Source organism: Phaseolus vulgaris, chromosome 6, assembly GCF_051622355.1.
Source record: "Phaseolus vulgaris cultivar YP4 chromosome 6, ASM5162235v1, whole genome shotgun sequence".
NCBI lineage: Eukaryota > Viridiplantae > Streptophyta > Magnoliopsida > Fabales > Fabaceae > Phaseolus > Phaseolus vulgaris.
Genome location: NC_143503.1, coordinates 24,455,385 through 24,473,739, shown reverse-complemented (window position 1 = coordinate 24,473,739; position 18,355 = coordinate 24,455,385). Strand labels below are relative to the sequence as shown.

General features: G+C 27.9%; 2 protein-coding genes across 2 annotated transcripts; one reads left to right on the top strand and one right to left on the bottom strand.

The window, feature by feature from the left end:
- Nucleotides 1-3,777: 3,777 nt before the first annotated feature.
- LOC137831470 (HSP20-like chaperones superfamily protein) lies at nt 3,778-9,117 on the bottom strand. The gene is made up of 5 exons (XM_068639157.2): nt 8,939-9,117; nt 8,683-8,831; nt 8,535-8,583; nt 7,324-7,466; nt 3,778-4,087 (listed from the first exon to the last, which is right to left on the bottom strand). The coding sequence occupies exons 1-5, from the start codon at nt 8,985-8,987 to the stop codon at nt 4,001-4,003; spliced, it is 477 nt and encodes a 158-aa protein (XP_068495258.1). The 5' UTR covers nt 8,988-9,117; the 3' UTR covers nt 3,778-4,000.
- A 4,951-nt stretch (nt 9,118-14,068) lies between these two features.
- On the top strand, nt 14,069-17,411 carry LOC137831469 (vacuolar cation/proton exchanger 3). Its single transcript, XM_068639155.2, has 11 exons — nt 14,069-14,429; nt 14,585-14,652; nt 14,768-14,796; nt 15,104-15,300; nt 15,415-15,630; nt 15,870-15,986; nt 16,098-16,214; nt 16,315-16,368; nt 16,473-16,589; nt 16,826-16,919; nt 17,086-17,411. The coding sequence occupies exons 1-11, from the start codon at nt 14,142-14,144 to the stop codon at nt 17,094-17,096; spliced, it is 1,308 nt and encodes a 435-aa protein (XP_068495256.1). The 5' UTR covers nt 14,069-14,141; the 3' UTR covers nt 17,097-17,411.
- Nucleotides 17,412-18,355: the final 944 nt, after the last annotated feature.

The following is an 18,355-nucleotide window of genomic DNA, read 5'->3' as shown; positions in this document are numbered from 1 at the left end:
AATTAATAATATATTCTTAAATGATAATAAGAAATTAATCAATTCCTTTTCTAATGCAGAGCAGATAAATAAAAGAGTTAGATTGGTTTAATTTATTTTTTAAGTCAAATTGATTAAATTCTACCTGTTTAACAAAAGTTTAACCAACTATTATTTTTTATTTCATAACAATTTTTTTTAATGATATGATAGTTAAAGGTGGATAGTTTACATTACATAAAAAATACATGGCAGTTTCTTTTATGCCATTTTTTAATTAAACAATTTTATTTCTTAATAAATAAAAATTTATTTATTTATTTAATAAATAAATAATTATATAGCTTTAATATAATAACAATATAACTATACCGCTTCTCTAGTAAGATTTTCTTACCCAAATTACCCAATCATAATATTGATATCATATAAATTACTTAATTTGTTAGGATAATATAACAAATTATAATTAACATTTCACACTGGTATAATTTGATAAAATTATTAATTTATATTTTTAGTACCTATCTATATTAATACACATAAAGTATTTTTTTAGCAGATTTTTACAATCATAATATTCTACGGTTATCTATTCATTTTATTGATAACTAATTTCTCTAAAAAAAGTTATTGGTCATTTTTAGTAAGGTCTTTCCCAAATATATTTTTATATCTATAATATTTTAACCTAATACTTTACTTAAGAAGACTATATTCAATATCACTCCAACTAATTACTAGTTGGTTCTAGCAGTTTTGTTTTGATAAATACCAATGATAAAAAATATATTATTTTATTTTTATCATAATAACGTAATATATTTTTTCACAAGTATAGTAGTATTTTCTAGAGTAAATTAAATTGATACTTTATGATATTTTCTTAAATTATATTTACATTTTTATTTTTTTTCATAATTACAATTATCTTCTTTATTTATTAGAGGCGTAAGTGTAATGTTTTAAAAGTTATCCTTAATTATGAATATTACCACTTAATTATCTTTATTTCTTTTTGTTATTCTCGTATTTTGCCAAATATTTTTAAAAATTTTACTCATTGTATAGAGTGCTTTTTTGGTAGATAATGATTTTTTTTTATTAGTTTTGAGAATTAAGATGAATAAGATATGTTTTAAATAAAAGATTAAAAGCTTGTTTATTTGACTTTCCAATTTGAATGTAATATTTACTTTGCATAATATTAGAGTAAGAGATATGATTTTCAAAGCCAAATAATTATCTTTGTGGTCAAACTGTGTTTTCAACGCACACAAGTACTAAAATATTAAATGAAATTAAATGGATTTAATAATTAGTATGTTTTAAATTTGATTAAAAAGCCAACATTCAACCATCAACGCATTAGAAAAACTGATAAACCAAGTAAACAAATAAATAAAACAATTTTAAAGTGTTGAGGAAAAAGATTTTCAATTCTTTTGAGAACAGTTTTATTTTTATCTTTTCTTTTCAAAAGAAAATCAATTATCAAATTTTAACCTATTCAAAGAGAAGCCAAAAAGGTTTTGATTTCTATAAAAACAACAATTAAACGTCTATTCCCATAATATTTTGTTTTTGTAAATTTATTTTTTATGGGATCAAATAACTATTTTAATAAATTTTGTATTTATTTTTTTAAAATATATTAGTGAAAATTATACCCACCTTGTCGAAAACTATACCAAGTGATATTTATATCTTCAATTTTTTGAAAGAAATTCACCTCTTTTATGTATAAAAAGGTCATATATATATATATATATATATATATATATATATATATATATATAAACTAAATCAATATTCATTTATCTAAACTTTTATCTTTTTTACTTTTCTAAGTTTGTTAGTTGGGTGTTGTTTATTTTTAGATTTGATTTTATCGTTGTGAAGATTATAAAAAGTAGGTCAATATTAGTTTATCATAAATTTAATTAGAGTATTTTTCTCTCTCTAAAAATATTATATATTTGTGTTGTTTTACATGCATGAAGTTGGAATTGTATGTGAATTATGATCTGTTTGGAAAAAATATTTTTTGATCAGTAAAAGTTTGTAATGATATATTTAATTTTGGAATCAAGTTTTTTAAACTTAAGTTATAATTATGATTATATGAGTAATTGAGTGTGCAAGTGAAACTAAGTAGAGAAAGTTAATTAGATTCATGTTACAAAGTTGAGATGAAATTTATTTTATTTTCTATGCATTGTTTTGTTGGATTTTGGATTAAAAGAGTATATCATAACGTTTGAGTTAGATAAAAGAGTTGAATTTAAAATATTGAAATTATATAAATGAGTTTGATTCTATTGTGAGACTAAATAACGTAAAGGTGACTCTCTTGTTGAAATTGAAGTGAACATGTGTTAGTAATGAGAAATATATATTATTTATATAACCCTTTTCATGTGTTTTTTTGTGTGTGTAACAATTATGAGTAGAGATTATACAAATTTTTGCATTTTTGTTAATTGAATTTTGTTTAACAAATGTTTTTAAACTAGAAGAAAAAAAACTTATCTCAATTTAATTGATGCTTAGTAATGTCATTGAAGTAATGAGAATGCCACTTTAATGCTGTACAAATAAATATATTTAATATTATAAAAGTATTATCATTTAACTGTTCATTTAGTTGTTTAGGCAGTATGATTTTTCAATTAACCCATGATTAATAATTTGAATGAGAAAAGTTAAATTAATTATCTCTTCTTTAGAGTTTAGGCACCACTTAAATTCTCGTTTGGTGGCTCAAGTAAGTAAAAAACTACCACAACTTTCTCTATTTCTAAAATATATTACCAAAACATTTAAAATAATGCTTAAGTGTTTAAAATAATATTGAAAGGAAATATGATACCACTTATGCATTTATTTACAACTTGAACAAGAGAGTTAATATGTAATTTATTGTTTTAGTCCGGATTTTTTTAACAAATATGAAAATTCTTTCATTTGATCCATTTCATGAAAGCTTTTATATGAAAAAACTTGACTTGGAAGAAAAGTAAACTTGAATTGAAAAAATGGGTATTAAAACTATTATGAACTTCTAATTATTCTTGTTCCATGAACATGCTTCAAACTGCAATCTTTTTCATAATATTGGGTTAATGGGTTTGGAGAACAAAGCCACTAAAAAGGTAGGGTTGTGAACAGTAAACAACATACATTTGATACTGTTTATAATAATATAATAGTATTCTTAAATTAAAAAATAAAATAAAAATTAATAAAATATTAATTTATTAAAGTGTGAAATATATGTTTTTTTTATACAGGATAGTTAAAGCTCCAAAGGAGAAAAAAGTTCTCTATGGTTAAGATAAGGAACAACTACATTTCTTTTTTAAAAGTTATTAATAAGGCAAATCTCTTCTAAATCTTTCAAAGCAATTTATTCTGCTCACAACTACACACATCTTCATATATTGACAACACTGGCTTATCTTTGAAGTGTCGTGCTATAATTTACAATTTTTTATTTTTTAACACCAAACTCCTAAAACAGCAAAAACATCTAATTCATTGTTCAAACAAATTGAATTTGCTCTTAATTATTTTCCACTTCATTTAACAGTGTTTGGAATAACTACAGCATGATGAAAAAGATCAATTAATTTTGTACAGTAAAAGTAAAACCAACAAATAATTATTTCATGACATCTACTATATGATTTTTGTAAGGAATTAATCAATTTTGTGTATTATCTAATCTAAAAGTTGATACTTTATATCCCTACCAACTCCTCCTCAATGGTTTAGAAGACTTTAAAATACCTCTAGTTATACAAATGCTCCATATTTTATACACTATTTAAATGCCCAAATGTCGGCGAAGTGATTGACAAATACCACGACTGAATACAGTTAGTCATCATTCCTTAGATGAAGTGCATTAAGACCGCCTCAATTACATTACATCAAATGAGGAGACAAATATCACATATTATTACCATCTGATCATCATCTTAGAGCAGACAAATACACATTACAACATCTAAGATCATCAATCTGATCGGATTCCACCCATGAAGGTCCTTGGATCAGGACAGTTTCCAGAAAATTGAGCTTGCGAAAAATCAAAACCTGGATTCTGCAGGAGGCACAGAAGAATCATGAGTAGTGGTTTGATTAAGGCAATAAGATCATCATCACCTGAACTATTAAAATCTGGGTTCCAGACAAGAAACAACATACAATCATAAGGAATAGTGGTTTGAATCAAATAATATTGTTAATGGCTAAGGCTACCAATAGTATAACACAATCTTTATCCATATATATGTCTTTCTTCAATAAAATTAAAAACCAATCTGGGAAGATAATTAAAATTCTCATAGTGATAATGCTAAGTAATATTTTTCTACTGTATTTTCTTCATTCTTATCTTCCCAGGAAATTCTACATCAGTCAACACACTTCACAACAAAATGGTATAACAGAGAAGAAAAATAGACATCTTATTGAAATTGCACGCTCTCTAATGTTAAATGCTAATGTTCCTGCTCATCATTGGGGAGATGCAGTCCTTATTAATGGTTTCCTAATAGGATACCTTCTTCCTCTCTTGAAAATGAAGTTCCTCACTCCATATAACTTTTCAAAACGAACCACTATATCATGTCTCTTCATGTGGGTTTGGGTGTACATGTTTTGTTCATAATGTCTCTCTAGGTCTTGATAAGATTTCTGCAAAGGCTATTAAGTTTCTTCTTGGGATATTCTCACCTTAGAAAGGGTATAAATGTTATTCTTCCTTAGCTAGAAGGAATTATATATATGCTGATGTTACCTTCTTTGTGGACACACCTTTTTTCTTGTCCTCCATGGAAGATTCTTAATTTTTTCAACAGGTCCTTCCTGTACCATCCTATGATCCATTGATTATTCCTTCTTCCTCTCAAAACTCAAGCTCAAAGTGTAGATGACATTGTTCCATTCTAACATACCAATGTCAGACACAAATCACTCCTTCATTCTTCTTGATGATACCCATGACTTATATCCTCCACCACTAGATTCCCATACCATGGATCCTTCCTCCTCATCACCTTCTCCTCTAATCATGTTTGGTCTATTGCTCTTAGAAAAGGTATTCGATCTACTCGTAATCCATATCATGTTTATAATTTTTGAAGTTATCATCATTTGTCTCTTTCATATTCCTCTTTTGTTTTCCCCTTGTCCACCATTATTGTTCCAAACAATGTTCATGAGGCACTTAGCACCTTGGATGACGACAATACATGATTGATGAAATGCATGTACTTGAACATGGTAAGAAGCTTGTGGGGTGTGGATGAGTTTATGATGTTAAGGTAGGTCCTATTGGTGAAGTAGATTGTCTCAAAGCTCTTATAGTAGCTAAGGGATACACTCAAATTTATGGTCTTGACTATTGTGATACTTTTTCTCCTGTGGCTAAGATCAACATTGTTTGTGTTTTTCTTGCTATGGTTGCCATTTGCCACTATGGTGATATGGAGAAGGAGATTTACATGGAGCAACCTCGTGGATTTGTTGCAAATGGGAAGTCTGGTTTAATTTGTAAATTACATCAATCTCTCTATGGCTTGAAGCAATCATCTCGAGCCTAGTTTGGTAAATTTAGTCATATTGTGCAAATTTTTGGATTTAAACGAAGTGAGGCAATCCATTTAGCGTTTTATTGTCATACTTCTTCTGGGAAGTGTGTTTATCTTATGGCCTATGTTGATGATTTACAAGAAATGACTAAAATTACTCAATTAAAAAAACACTTATTTAGCCACTTTTAGACCAAAGAGTTTGGGCTATCTAAAATATTTTCTGGGTATTGAAGTGGCAAAATCAAAATATGTCACTATTTTACAAAGAAAACATGTTCTTGATATTTTGGAGAAGACAGTCCTGAAAAATTGCAACCCTATTGATAGTATAAGTGTATCAACTAGCAATAAAGTATCTAGCGTTGGTATTCTATTCAGCCCTCTTAATATCCAATATCATACATGCACATGAAAATCTAAGCAATGCACTACAATTGAAATTATCTTCCAAGTTCAAGAATATCCTTGAAAAAAATCTAATGGGAGCAGGGCACTTATGTTTATAAGTGAACTCATGCCAACCGCTGAGGCAAACTTGACATTTGTTGGAGAGGACAAACAAACACGAGAATGGAAGCGTATCATCTAGCAATAAAGTGTCAAGTGTTGGTAGTCAGCCATCTTAAAAACTACAATTTCATCTTAACATTAATTGTGTTTATCCACATTAGATACCCACAAATAAGTAGTACGCGGTAATGAATAATACCTGCCAATTATCAGATCCCATTCTCAATGTTATACACTACTTAGGCCAAAAAACAGTATCAACCAAAGAACATGCTTTGGAAATGGAGGAACACAACCTAGAAGCTAGATGGGTAGACCCAACAGATGAAATATATGAAAGGCAACAATAATAGCCCATTAACTAGTAGGACAAGAAACAAACATAATAAAATTCATTTTGACAGTGTAGAATACACAACAGTTTTAAGTATACAAGTGACATCAAATAATTAGAATTAATATCTCAGAATCCATGTCAACAATTACTAATATTAGTAGTTAGGTAATTAGCTACTGTATAAAAGTAATACTCCATGTATCCAATACAGAAAAACAATAAACTTTGACAACGACTGAAATTTTGGTGATTTGATAAGTGAGACAGTACCAAAACTTCAGGGCAACATAACTATATTAAAAGTAGTAATAAGTAGTTTTTTTAATCTTAAAATGGTATGGATAGAGGTTGGACTGGCAAGGGTTAAATACTCAGGAATAAGGCTTAGATGCCAATAATCCATAACATAAAAAGCAAATAATCAGAACACATCCCTGTGTATTACCCAAATTAATCAATTATAAACTTCCTCATGAAGTAAAAACTGTAAAAACACTTGGCAGTGCAATGTTACACAGCTGAAGCCTTAAGGTAATGCCATAAAAGTGTTTTGAATGCTTTCACAAAATCATTGCATGATTTTAAATTACCATCTCCCAATCATTGGGAAAATGCAGTAGAGAGAGCTATTTTCATGATAAAAGAACGAACCTCTCTTCAAACGCACAGAAAACAAACATGAGGTAAAGATGAATTGGCAAGAAATAAAAGACTAAAAAGAAAAAATATCATACTATAATTTTTCATGTAGAAGACTGAAAATGAGTTATTAAAATTTCAGACCATAACAACAAAGGACACTGAGAAGCACATGGTAGACATATCATGGGATTGTAGCAAATGAATTCCAAATTGAAACACCTGGAAAAGGATTGTGATGAAAGCAAAACTCACCTCCTCTTGAAATCTCTGAAGCATGAGACGCTTCTGTTCAAGATCAGTAGAGTAAGGGTCCAACTGACCCTGACCTAATATGGGAGAAGCCCATGTCTGGCCTTTATCTCTCTTCTGCATTGTTATGTGCATTATATCATCCTCTGCAGGTCAAACCCCAAAATCAGCATTACTAACAAACTTAACCAAATCAAAATTATTTCATCACTGATTTCAAAAAGAAAAATCGTCCTCATTTGTTTCCAAAGCCAAACACCGCCAACCAATTAAAAATCACTATTTCAAAAACTTTATAAGATTATTATGAAAATCAACAAATTTATAACATAAATATATTTCTGCTATTAAACCTGCTGGATACTTAAAAAATGGGAATGTATCTCTGGGTTGGATACTGACACTCCTCGGGTGCTTCCATTATCCGTATACAAAAAGTATCCAATATTTTTTTATTTAACTATTTAATTCTTTTCTAAAACACTTCAGGGATACCTTTATGTACATATCCAAAAAAGTATCCAATCTTTTTCATTTGATTTTTTTATGGTATGATTTGAATAATTCCAAATAGTATCCGAAAATGTTTGTCTTAAAGTTTCTTGAACAATCATATTCTTCCGCATGTTATGAGGGAAATTGGAGTACATACCTTTTCATTTATTCTTTGAAGAGAACCTAAATTTCAATGAACTGGTAAAATTCTCTATTGATGAACTAAACTTAGAAGTTATGTTTTTTTCTAGATAATAGTTACAGAGGACAGAAGAATGGTTAATTTAGCATTAGATAGAAATTTAAATTTAGAAATGCTTCTGAATTGTAAGCTATTATGCAGAGGCAATATTTATTTATTTTGAGTTCGACCATAGATTTTTTACTGATACAGTTAGCAAGTATTGATTATGGTAAAGAAAAAAACTATATTCTTTTTGTTACTGTGACAAATGTTCTTTTGTAAATTGTGATCATCATAGTTATGAATGAATAAAAAATGATCAATGTCTCTTTATTTCTCATTATTCTACATCTATATAAAATATTTTATAACTTTTTTAGCATATCCATGTTGTATTCAAGTGTCCGGGCTTCATCGTATTTCTGATCAGATCATAACGTCTACACCGTAAGTGCACATATGATTAATTAAAAAAAAATATATACAAATCAATTTGGGACAAAGGGGAAAAAATTTAGGATAGCTTAAACTTTACCTAGGGTCCAAAAAGAAGAATCTGTCTTTACCGGGCAAGTGAGATCATGCTGAAAAAGAACACAGATAAATAAGGGGGAAATAAAATAAAATAAAAAGCAACAAGAGAAAGTGAGAAAGGATATGAAGTGGAGGAAAATTAGGGTTACGTTGAGATAGGGAGGATTGCCTTTGATGCCAAGTTCGAGGTGCTTGGACTGAATCTTACAGTAGAATTGCTTGGAATGGACGTTGGGAGGAAGATTTATGTAAATATTGACCTCGTCAAGGGTTTGATCCCACTCGAACACCTTTTCACCTAAAATCACACACACACGGGTTTGTTTGATTCGGATTCAATTGACGAAAAATTATAACAGAATAGAACAACCTTGGAGAAATAGGGATGGGGAAATTAAAAGGTACCGTTGTGGATGAAGTTGTGACGCTTTTCGGGGGCTAATTTTTCCGCCATTTTAGTTTCTAGGGTTTTCTGTACTGGCCTCCTTCTTCTTCTTCTTCGTTTCTGATTCTTCAGTTCTTTTGCTTTTCCCTTTGTTCGCGCGGTTTCCTTCGTTATTATTTTTGGTGTGTTAAATCTACGGTTTATAATCTCTAATGAAAGATGCATTATTTTATACATTTTCTTAAATTCTTAAAATCTTTAATCAGTTTTTTATCAGCACAAAAAAATAATAAATATATTTTTAGAACTGCTCTATTTTTTTTAAAAAAAATTCTATAAAATTATGATGACAATTATATGTTTATTTCTTTTTTATATTTGTGTAACATTTTCTTATCATAAAATAAAATAAAATTATTATCAATACTAATATATAAAAAGAGATTTCCTTTATAATTATTTTTGTTATACACAAATTTGTGTTTCTATTTATTTTTATTAACTTATTTAGTTATTTTGTCATTGTTATCTTGAATACTATTTTTTTCATTTTTTATATTCACTTTTACTTTTTTAATTCTATTATCTAAAAATTAAATGTAATTTCTTTCAAAACTTCTCATTTCCCTTCTTAATCCCCTTTATTTTTCTCCATCTTCTAATAATCAATTCTACTATTAGTTAACCAAAATAAATCATTCACAATATACTTTTACATTTATTTTCCTTATATTATTAGGTAAATTTCTACCCAATCTATGATATGCAGCAATTTTTTTAAAATTACCATTCATTTCATTAAAAAAATACATTTAAAAAAACAAATTCTAAATAGAATTAAAAAATGATAAAAATAAATTGTATATTATGTATTATAGTTTTTTTAATAAACAGAAAAATCATATGATAGTGATAAAAATAAAAAAATATGGATATACAATAATAATAAAAAAAATGTGAATACACATATTAATATTTAAAAAATACAAAATATACATAAGTTTACAATAAATTAAAATATTACAATATAAATTTATAGTTTTAATAAATACAAATATACATATAATACTGATAAAACTAAAAAATGGAAATATACAGTTTGATATTTAAAAAACACATAAACTTAAAAAACACATAAACGCATAAATTGATGATGAATTAGAATGTTTGAGTATGAATTATTATAATTCATTTTAATAAATACAAATACATATATAATAATGGTAAAAATTTAAAATATGAATACATAATAATGATAAAAATAAAGAATGTGGATAGATAATAATAATAACAATAATAACAAATAAATAAAGATACACATTATTAGCAAAAATAAAAAATTGCAGATACACAATAATGATAGAAATAAAAAATTGGATATATAATATTAATAAAAAATACAGATACAAGTTAATAATAAAAATAAAAATTACTAATATACATACGTAGGAGCGTTTGTGTTCTCGTTAATTATAATAATTAAAATAAAATATATATATTATTCAATTGTAAGAGAACTCCATAAAAATAATTCTAAGTATTTTTTTTATTGAATGAATAGTTCATTTCATTGTAGGTAATTATTTGAATTTAAAAGGATAGTTGTTTAAAAATAAAATGGTTAAAATATCCCTTATTAATATTAATTAAAATAAAAATATTATTAAATTATAAGAGAATTTGATAATATATACGTGATTTTTTTATTGTAATTTTGTATTTGAATTTAAAAGATTTTTTAGCTACAAAATAAAAATGGTAAGAATTTGTGTAAAAAAAAATAGTTAATATGAAGAATAATGTTAATTAAAATATAAATTATATTATTAAATCATATGAGAAGTTAAAGAGTATACAGTTAAAAGAATAGTGTGTATCCGCATTTTTTATTTCTCTTTCTTTAATATTTTTTTATTTTTCAAAAATAATTTCTCTTAATAACATTAAAATGAGAAGTTAAATAGTATACAAGTTAAAGAGTAGGTTAATAAAATAGTGGAGAACGGTAATTAAAAGTTACATATGGTAAAGAGAATGAATGAATTTTCAAAATTTAAAATTTAAAATTACTATTTGAATTCAAAACCGTTTCTCAAGATAGAAAATAATTAAATAGAATTTTAGTTTCATATTTTTTTATAATTTTTAATATTTTATTAATTATGGATAAAAATATATGTATTTGGTAATAGTTAAAATTTATTTAAAACTACAAACTCAACCGAAAAAATAATTAAATAGAATTTGAGTTTCATATTTTTTTTAATAATTTTTAATATTTGATCAATTATAGGAACTAAACCAATATTTTTCATTAGGTCTATAAACAACCAATAATATATGACAATCATTACAATACATATGACACCATTAAACAATAAACCAAAAATTCATCCTTGTTTGGAAAATATTATATACAAAAGAAGAAAATGTAATGAAATCTGGTTCTCTTTTCTTCACCTTGGACCGTTAAACCTGTATAGAGACGGTTTAAATTGTTCTCATCTTTCACACCCAAATCTAATGTTCCTTCGTGTTAGAACCTTACGATTGGGGGAGTGAGCACGACAACGAAACTCAGTTTCTTCTTCTATGATTCCTCTAGTTTGCTATGAATATTAACTATCTACAATTAACAAATAAAAAACAAACAAAATATTAGTATAACATGTAAAACATAGATTTAAGAACACGATGAGATACCTTCTCTACATAATATGGTAGGTACCTATATAGGGAGAGAAAGTGGGAAGTAGGTATCTAGGAGAGAGAAAGTGGGAACTAGGATGCGTTGGTTATGTGTAGTGGAGAAACATAAAATCTGTTTTTTAAATCAATTTTAAAATTTTACAATTTTAATAAAAAAGAATATCAGTTTAAATCAGAAAAGTAATGTACCAAATCTCCACCCTCCTGCTAAAGTGGTCCACAAAATATTACAAATATCTTTAATTTTTTTATTTAATAGAGAAGGAGATCTTTAAAACAAAAAAATAACTAATCAATCTCTCCACTCTCTTCACTCCCTCCACTCTCCAGTTAAATAATAACAAATAAAATAAATTTTAAAATTAAAAAATTATTTTATTAATTTTTGAAATTATAAAATGTCCAAATAATCAAAATAAATTAATACAATAAATTATTAAGTAAAGATAAAATGGAAAAAAAAAATTAAGAGCAGTTAAGTGGAGAATAAGAAATGACACAATGACCATAATACAATAATAAAATTAAATATTAATATAAGGATAAAATAAGAAAACAAATTAAGAGCAGTTAAGAGGGGAATCCCCTTTATATATAGGTATAAATTATAGATTATAAATAACAAAACATAACAAATTTATTATTAAAATTAAAAAAATATTATTACATTTTATAAATAAATAATTTGTACAATATTATTCTAGATAGTTTTTTTATTAGGTAGGTAGTTTTTTTTATCGTGGTAGTTAATTGAGTATGAAATTACAATTTATTTAAAGATAAGTGTGTGTTGGTAAGTGCTATGTGTCTTGAACGTGTGTGCATGTATATGTGTGAAGGTATGTGTGTGCAAGTGCGTGTTTATGTGATCATTTAGATGTATTTATGTGGATAGGGGATCACTTTCTGCCAAAAGCGAGATGACGCAAGTCCATCTAGGTTATACAAACTAAAATTGGTAACCCGCTCTGCCATAGAGTGGGTTAACACTTTTATTTTTTTTTTCAATTTTTTTTAATTTGTGTGTGTTTTTATCTATTTATTTGGTTATAGTATTTGATATTACTTTTTGGACAATAAAAAATACAAGAAAAAACAATAAAATTGAATCATACTTTAATATTCTAATAAAAAAGGTTTAATGTCTAATAAAATAAAATAAATATCAACAATACTTCAATGAATCAAATGATGTATACAAGATTAATGTAAATAAAATTTTATATAAAACATTGAGTATCACCAAATTTAAATACAAAAACATGAGATTCCTCTTTAAAAGTATCAAAATTAAAGAATGATGAGTGAATGGGTTAGACAGACCGAGTCAATACGGGTTGACAAGTTAAAAAGTTAACTCGTCCCGCCTAAATGAAGCGGACTGGTGGATCCGATCCACTTTACCATTCCTAGGTGTGGAGGATGAGTGAGCAAGTGGTGGTTATAGATCGATATTTATCTTATGTAACAACTAAGTATTTTTAAATTCTTGGATTATTGTGGTTAAATACATAGTTAAAACATTAATACATTAAATCATTTAAAATCAACAAATGATTTATAATTCAAGGTAACCCTTTAATTGACAATTATTTATGTTCCAAGTAATAGGGAAAATGGAATAGAAGTTGTCAAAACACCTAAAACTAGTGAAAATCATTAAAAAAACAAAAAATCAAATATAAGGATGAACTAATTCGGAGAATATTATTTCTCAATTGATAGAATCAACAAAATATAAGACACTTCCCTAATTAAAAGTAGAAAACTTTTAAGCTTACTCTAAATTTAATTATAATTGAACAAAAATGTTATCGTGTACTTTATGGGACACGTTCTTAAAAAAATGAAAAATAAAATAATTATCATAGAGAAGAAAAAAGAGATAGAGAAAGAGACAAATATTATTTTTGTTATAGAAATGTGATTGAATTTCAATTATATGTTTTACTATGTTAAATAAGATTTTTTTATTATCAAGATACATAGCACATTTGTATAGAGAGTACTATACGGAAGGAAACTTCGTCCCCTTCAGTGAATCTCTAAAATGAAGCTAACTGCTACATCAACGTTCCATTCGTTTCTCTGCGTAAATACTTCCAAAATTCTACTTACGGATTTTGATGCTTTATTTACGTCACGGAAAAACATGTATTAGTACTAGTTAACAATGGAGTCAAATCCTTTGTTTCTTTCAAATATTATAATAATAATAATAATAACATTATTTATACCACAAAAGTTAAGCACCTCACATTCACTACTAACATCCAACACTGAAACATTCATCACACTTCCTTGTAAAACACTGATGCTAGCTAGCAAGAGCTGTGAAAATTCCTCGAAACTTCAAAGTTCTTCTAAAGAGCTTCATTGTACATGAATGGAGGCTACATTGTACGTGTAAATAATAGAGGCTACACAATAACAGAGGATGTATACATATTTTACCTGACTCAATTCACATATTCACTATACAGAATTAACAACTCTTGATTTGGTTCTACCAAAATGTCACACCACACTATGGAGGAGGACTTAAACATCTTGGAGATGAACACTGAGCCTTGTAACAACAGCAATGCTACATGTGCAAAGACAGCACCACCACAGGCACAGAACAACCTCACATCTTCAACTGTAACAAAGAAATGTCCATTTCTGGTCACCAAAGTTCACTGCCAAATGCTTAGGAGTTTCACAGCCAATTTGAAAGAGGTTGTTTTTGGCACTAAGCTTGCAGTGCTTTTTCCTGCTGTCCCTTTGGCTGTTGTTGCAGATTTTTATAGCCTTGGAAGGGTAAGTATATATGAAGCAAAATGTTCCATCCTTTTCAAGTTATTACTTCTTCCATATATAACATAATAATGTGTTAATTAGTCTACATAAGAATGGTTTATTAACACGAGAATGCTGTGGCATGAAGTTTTTGATTAATTTTCTGCCATATGTAGCCTTGGATTTTTGCTTTGAGCCTGCTTGGACTCACCCCGCTAGCTGAACGTGTCAGCTTCCTTACTGAGTGAGTTTGCATGTCTTCCTATCTTAAGATCATGCAGTCACTCTACAAATAAATTATCTTGATGTTCATGTTTCTAATTCTCTTAATCTGTTTGATTTTTCGTTCAAAATTGAAGGCAAATTGCGTATTACACTGGCCCCACAGGTAAAAGTTAAACCATGTTATCACTCGTCATCTACATGCAATAGAAAACTATATGAGTTAGGTAATTAAGCACAGGATAATGATAACTAAAAGTTTTAGTCTTTCACCTGAAACTTTTTATTTCACTTTGATTCTCTAAATTTACGAAGTTCTACTTTAGTTCGTTAATTAGAAAAATTGGGTTAAATTGATCTGTTTTTTCATTAAATCCTAATTCACCCTTGATTGAAATGGATTGTATTACATCAATTGAGCTACAAATTTGAAGAATAAATGGGGCAGTGAAAAGTGATTGAATATTTTTCAGTTGGAGGGCTTCTAAATGCAACCTGTGGTAATGCAACTGAGATGATCATATCTTTGCTAGCACTTCACCAAAACAAAGTAAATGTTGTGAAGTTCTCCCTGCTGGGTTCCATTCTCTCAAACCTTCTATTAGTTCTTGGAAGTTCACTCCTTTGTGGAGGCTTAGCCAACCTTAGGAAGGAGCAAAGATATGACAGAGTACAATATACAATGCTTCTTACCATTTTGTTTCAGTTTCAAAATTTTCTCACTGTTTAATTTTCTTGCTTCTGACCCTGAAATTTTTTTGTCATTTGGTGATCGAATGAGCAGAAACAAACAGATGTAAACTCACTGGTTTTGTTGCTGGGGTTGCTGTGCCATTTGCTGCCATTAATGTTCAGATATGCCATAGCAGAAGAATATCCTTCAATAGCCACTAGCACTCTACAATTGTCCAGAGCAAGCAGCATTGTTATGCTTCTTGCATATGCCGGATACATCTTCTTTCAATTAAAAACACATCGACAATTTTTCGATGGACAAGAGGTGATTGATATTCAACCCTTGATTCAGCACATTTGATCAGCATTACTCCAACATTTTTGCTAAACAAAATAACAATTCCTGTTCAATATATGACACTAATTTTGACTTGGTGAAGATGTAAAACAAGCGTTGACATTTTATATTTTATAGAATAAGTTGGTCTAGTTAAAAACTCCTGTGTTTTGACATAATAGTAATTTTCCGATACAATGATAATTAAGCAAGTGATTTGATCACAGGAAGATGAAAACGAAGAAGAGAAGGCTGTGATAGGATTTTGGAGTGCATTTACTTGGTTGGTTGGTATGACACTTATCATATCTCTGCTTTCTGAATATGTTGTGGCAACCATTGAGGTACATATCAATAAGTATTTTACCTATATTATTCTTGAAGTGCATATATTCAGAAATTTCAACGGCTTGAACTTAGATTAATGAGTTGTTGATCCTTTCATGCTTAACTAGGCTGCTTCAGATTCCTGGGGCATTTCTGTTAGCTTCATTAGCATAATTTTGTTACCAATTGTGGGAAACGCTGCAGAGCATGCTGGCTCAATCATTTTTGCTTTTAAGAACAAGTTGGTATGGTTACATCAATTATTTTGCTAAGCATAAGTTTCAATTTTGTGTGAAAGCTTAAGTTTGTCAACTATCTTTAATTTAAGATCTATGTATGATTCAGGACATATCATTGGGTGTTGCTATGGGATCTGCAACTCAAATTTCTATGTTTGTGGTGAGGCTAAACTATTATGAATTGTGTGTATAATGTAAGGTATGAGTATGGAGAATACATAATGCTTTGAGACCAAATTTTGATTATCTAATTATAAATGACAGGTTCCATTAAGTGTAGTTGTTGCATGGATAATGGGTATAGAAATGGACTTGGATTTCAATCTCCTTGAAACCGGGTGTCTTGCTTTTACAATTATTGTTACAGCATTCACTTTGCAGGTAAACTATGCATAACACCTTCTGCATATATATGTGGTGATGAATATTGATATGTTGAAAACCATATACCAGATTACAAACTTTTTATGAAATGAAACAATTTTAAATTGTATTGGCCAAATCACAATTGTAGACTACTAGACTGATGTTTTTCAAAACATAGTTGTGAAAGGATCATTTTCCATATTTGATATCACTTTTATTTTTCTAATATGATTTTGTTGTATCTCATATAGGATGGAACTTCACACTACATGAAAGGAGTGGTTCTTTTCCTGTGTTACATTATCATTGCTGCATGCTTTTTTGTTCACAAAACTCCACTAATTAGTAAGTACAGATCTTGCTATTCCAAGCTACATGTTTAACCCTATCTAGTATTCCATGTAAGTATTTTTATAGTGTAACATATGAACACCAAATGTAAACGAATCAGTTGTAGCATTTTGACATGAAATGATGGTGGATTTGACAGTGTTAATTATCTGTGTTACAGATGAAGCATAGAGTAGGGTGAATTTCTGAGGTAGAGAATAAATTGGAATGAAGAGGTGCATCTTCTTTTAGGTGGATGCTTGTGTCTTTGAAACTAAAGCTTGGAGGGCCACCAGAATGTCACAAAACCACAGAACATAGCATTGATGTTTCCCTATAATAATAAGGTATATATATACAGAACAGTGTGACATTTAGGGTGATAATTTGAATCCCCTTTTCCCTTTTCTTTACCTTTTCCATGTTTCCTGCTTACTCCATAATTACATATTTTTTCACTCAATGTACGAAATAAATTACCAGTAATTAAAGCATGATGTTTCCTTATTTCTTGCCTTTATAGACAAACTCTCTTTTTAAGCTTTCTCACTACTATTTTTTTACTGACACAAATCATCATGATTATTTTAATTTAAACATAATTCCACATTTTATTACTTAGTTTTTTGTCAACATTTTTTCATTATATATTATTTTATTTACATTATTTATACAGAACCATAGTCTACATCAGCTAACTATCTATTTCAATAGCTTACAAGTTTCAAACTAACTCCCCCCAATCTTCTCTTAATTTTATATTTTAAGGCAACAACAGGAAAAGAAAGAGAGAACATACTCTCACACCAAATCTCACATATATCAAATAAAATAACATTTATTCTCAATCATTATTTCTACTTCATTTCAAGCAACTCTTTGGTAAAGTCATTATTCTTTTGTATCTACTATCAAGTTAATCGCAACCTTAACACGAACATCATCATGCTCTCTGATCCCAAAACTAACAATGGAAAAAAAGAAAAAGCTTGAAGAATAAGAGAAACTCAAATCAGAAAAAAAAGAGATTGATTAATCAATTCATATTTTTCTTTTACATATATATTTTTTTAATTTCGAGTCATCCAAAATAATTTCTGTATATATTAAATTTGTATTATCCTAAAAATTGAGTAAAAAAGAAAAATGTAGATACACAAGTGCAATAACACATGTGTTTTTGCTAGTATATACAATATACTTATCATTACTGTTTTTGTAAACATAGTACTTTTTCATTGCTGAAAATAAAAACACTGTTATTAATTAAACAATTTATAAAAATAATTTATTCTTTATTTAAGCCTTTAATTATTAATATACGTTGATTTTAAATAATAGTAAAATCTTATTTCATTAATCATCACCAAAAATAACATATACTTTACAATAATGTTATCATAAAAAAAATTATTTTTAATTGTTAAAAAAATTGGGTTTGGTGTTTTCAA

What these genes read in the sequence shown, in the direction of transcription:
- LOC137831470 (XM_068639157.2), bottom strand. Translation starts at nt 8,987, where the DNA reads ATGGCGGAAAAATTAGCCCCCGAAAAGCGTCACAACTTCATCCACAAC. An exon ending in GCAATCCTCCCTATCTCAAC is followed by an intron (nt 8,584 to 8,682) that starts GTAACCCTAATT and finishes GTTCTTTTTCAG; the next exon opens with CATGATCTCACTTGCCCGGT. An exon ending in TTCTTCTTTTTGGACCCTAG is followed by an intron (nt 7,467 to 8,534) that starts GTAAAGTTTAAG and finishes TTTGACCTGCAG; the next exon opens with AGGATGATATAATGCACATA.
- LOC137831469 (XM_068639155.2), top strand. Translation starts at nt 14,142, where the DNA reads ATGTCACACCACACTATGGAGGAGGACTTAAACATCTTGGAGATGAAC. An exon ending in ATTTTTATAGCCTTGGAAGG is followed by an intron (nt 14,430 to 14,584) that starts GTAAGTATATAT and finishes TGCCATATGTAG; the next exon opens with CCTTGGATTTTTGCTTTGAG. An exon ending in AATTTTTCGATGGACAAGAG is followed by an intron (nt 15,631 to 15,869) that starts GTGATTGATATT and finishes ATTTGATCACAG; the next exon opens with GAAGATGAAAACGAAGAAGA.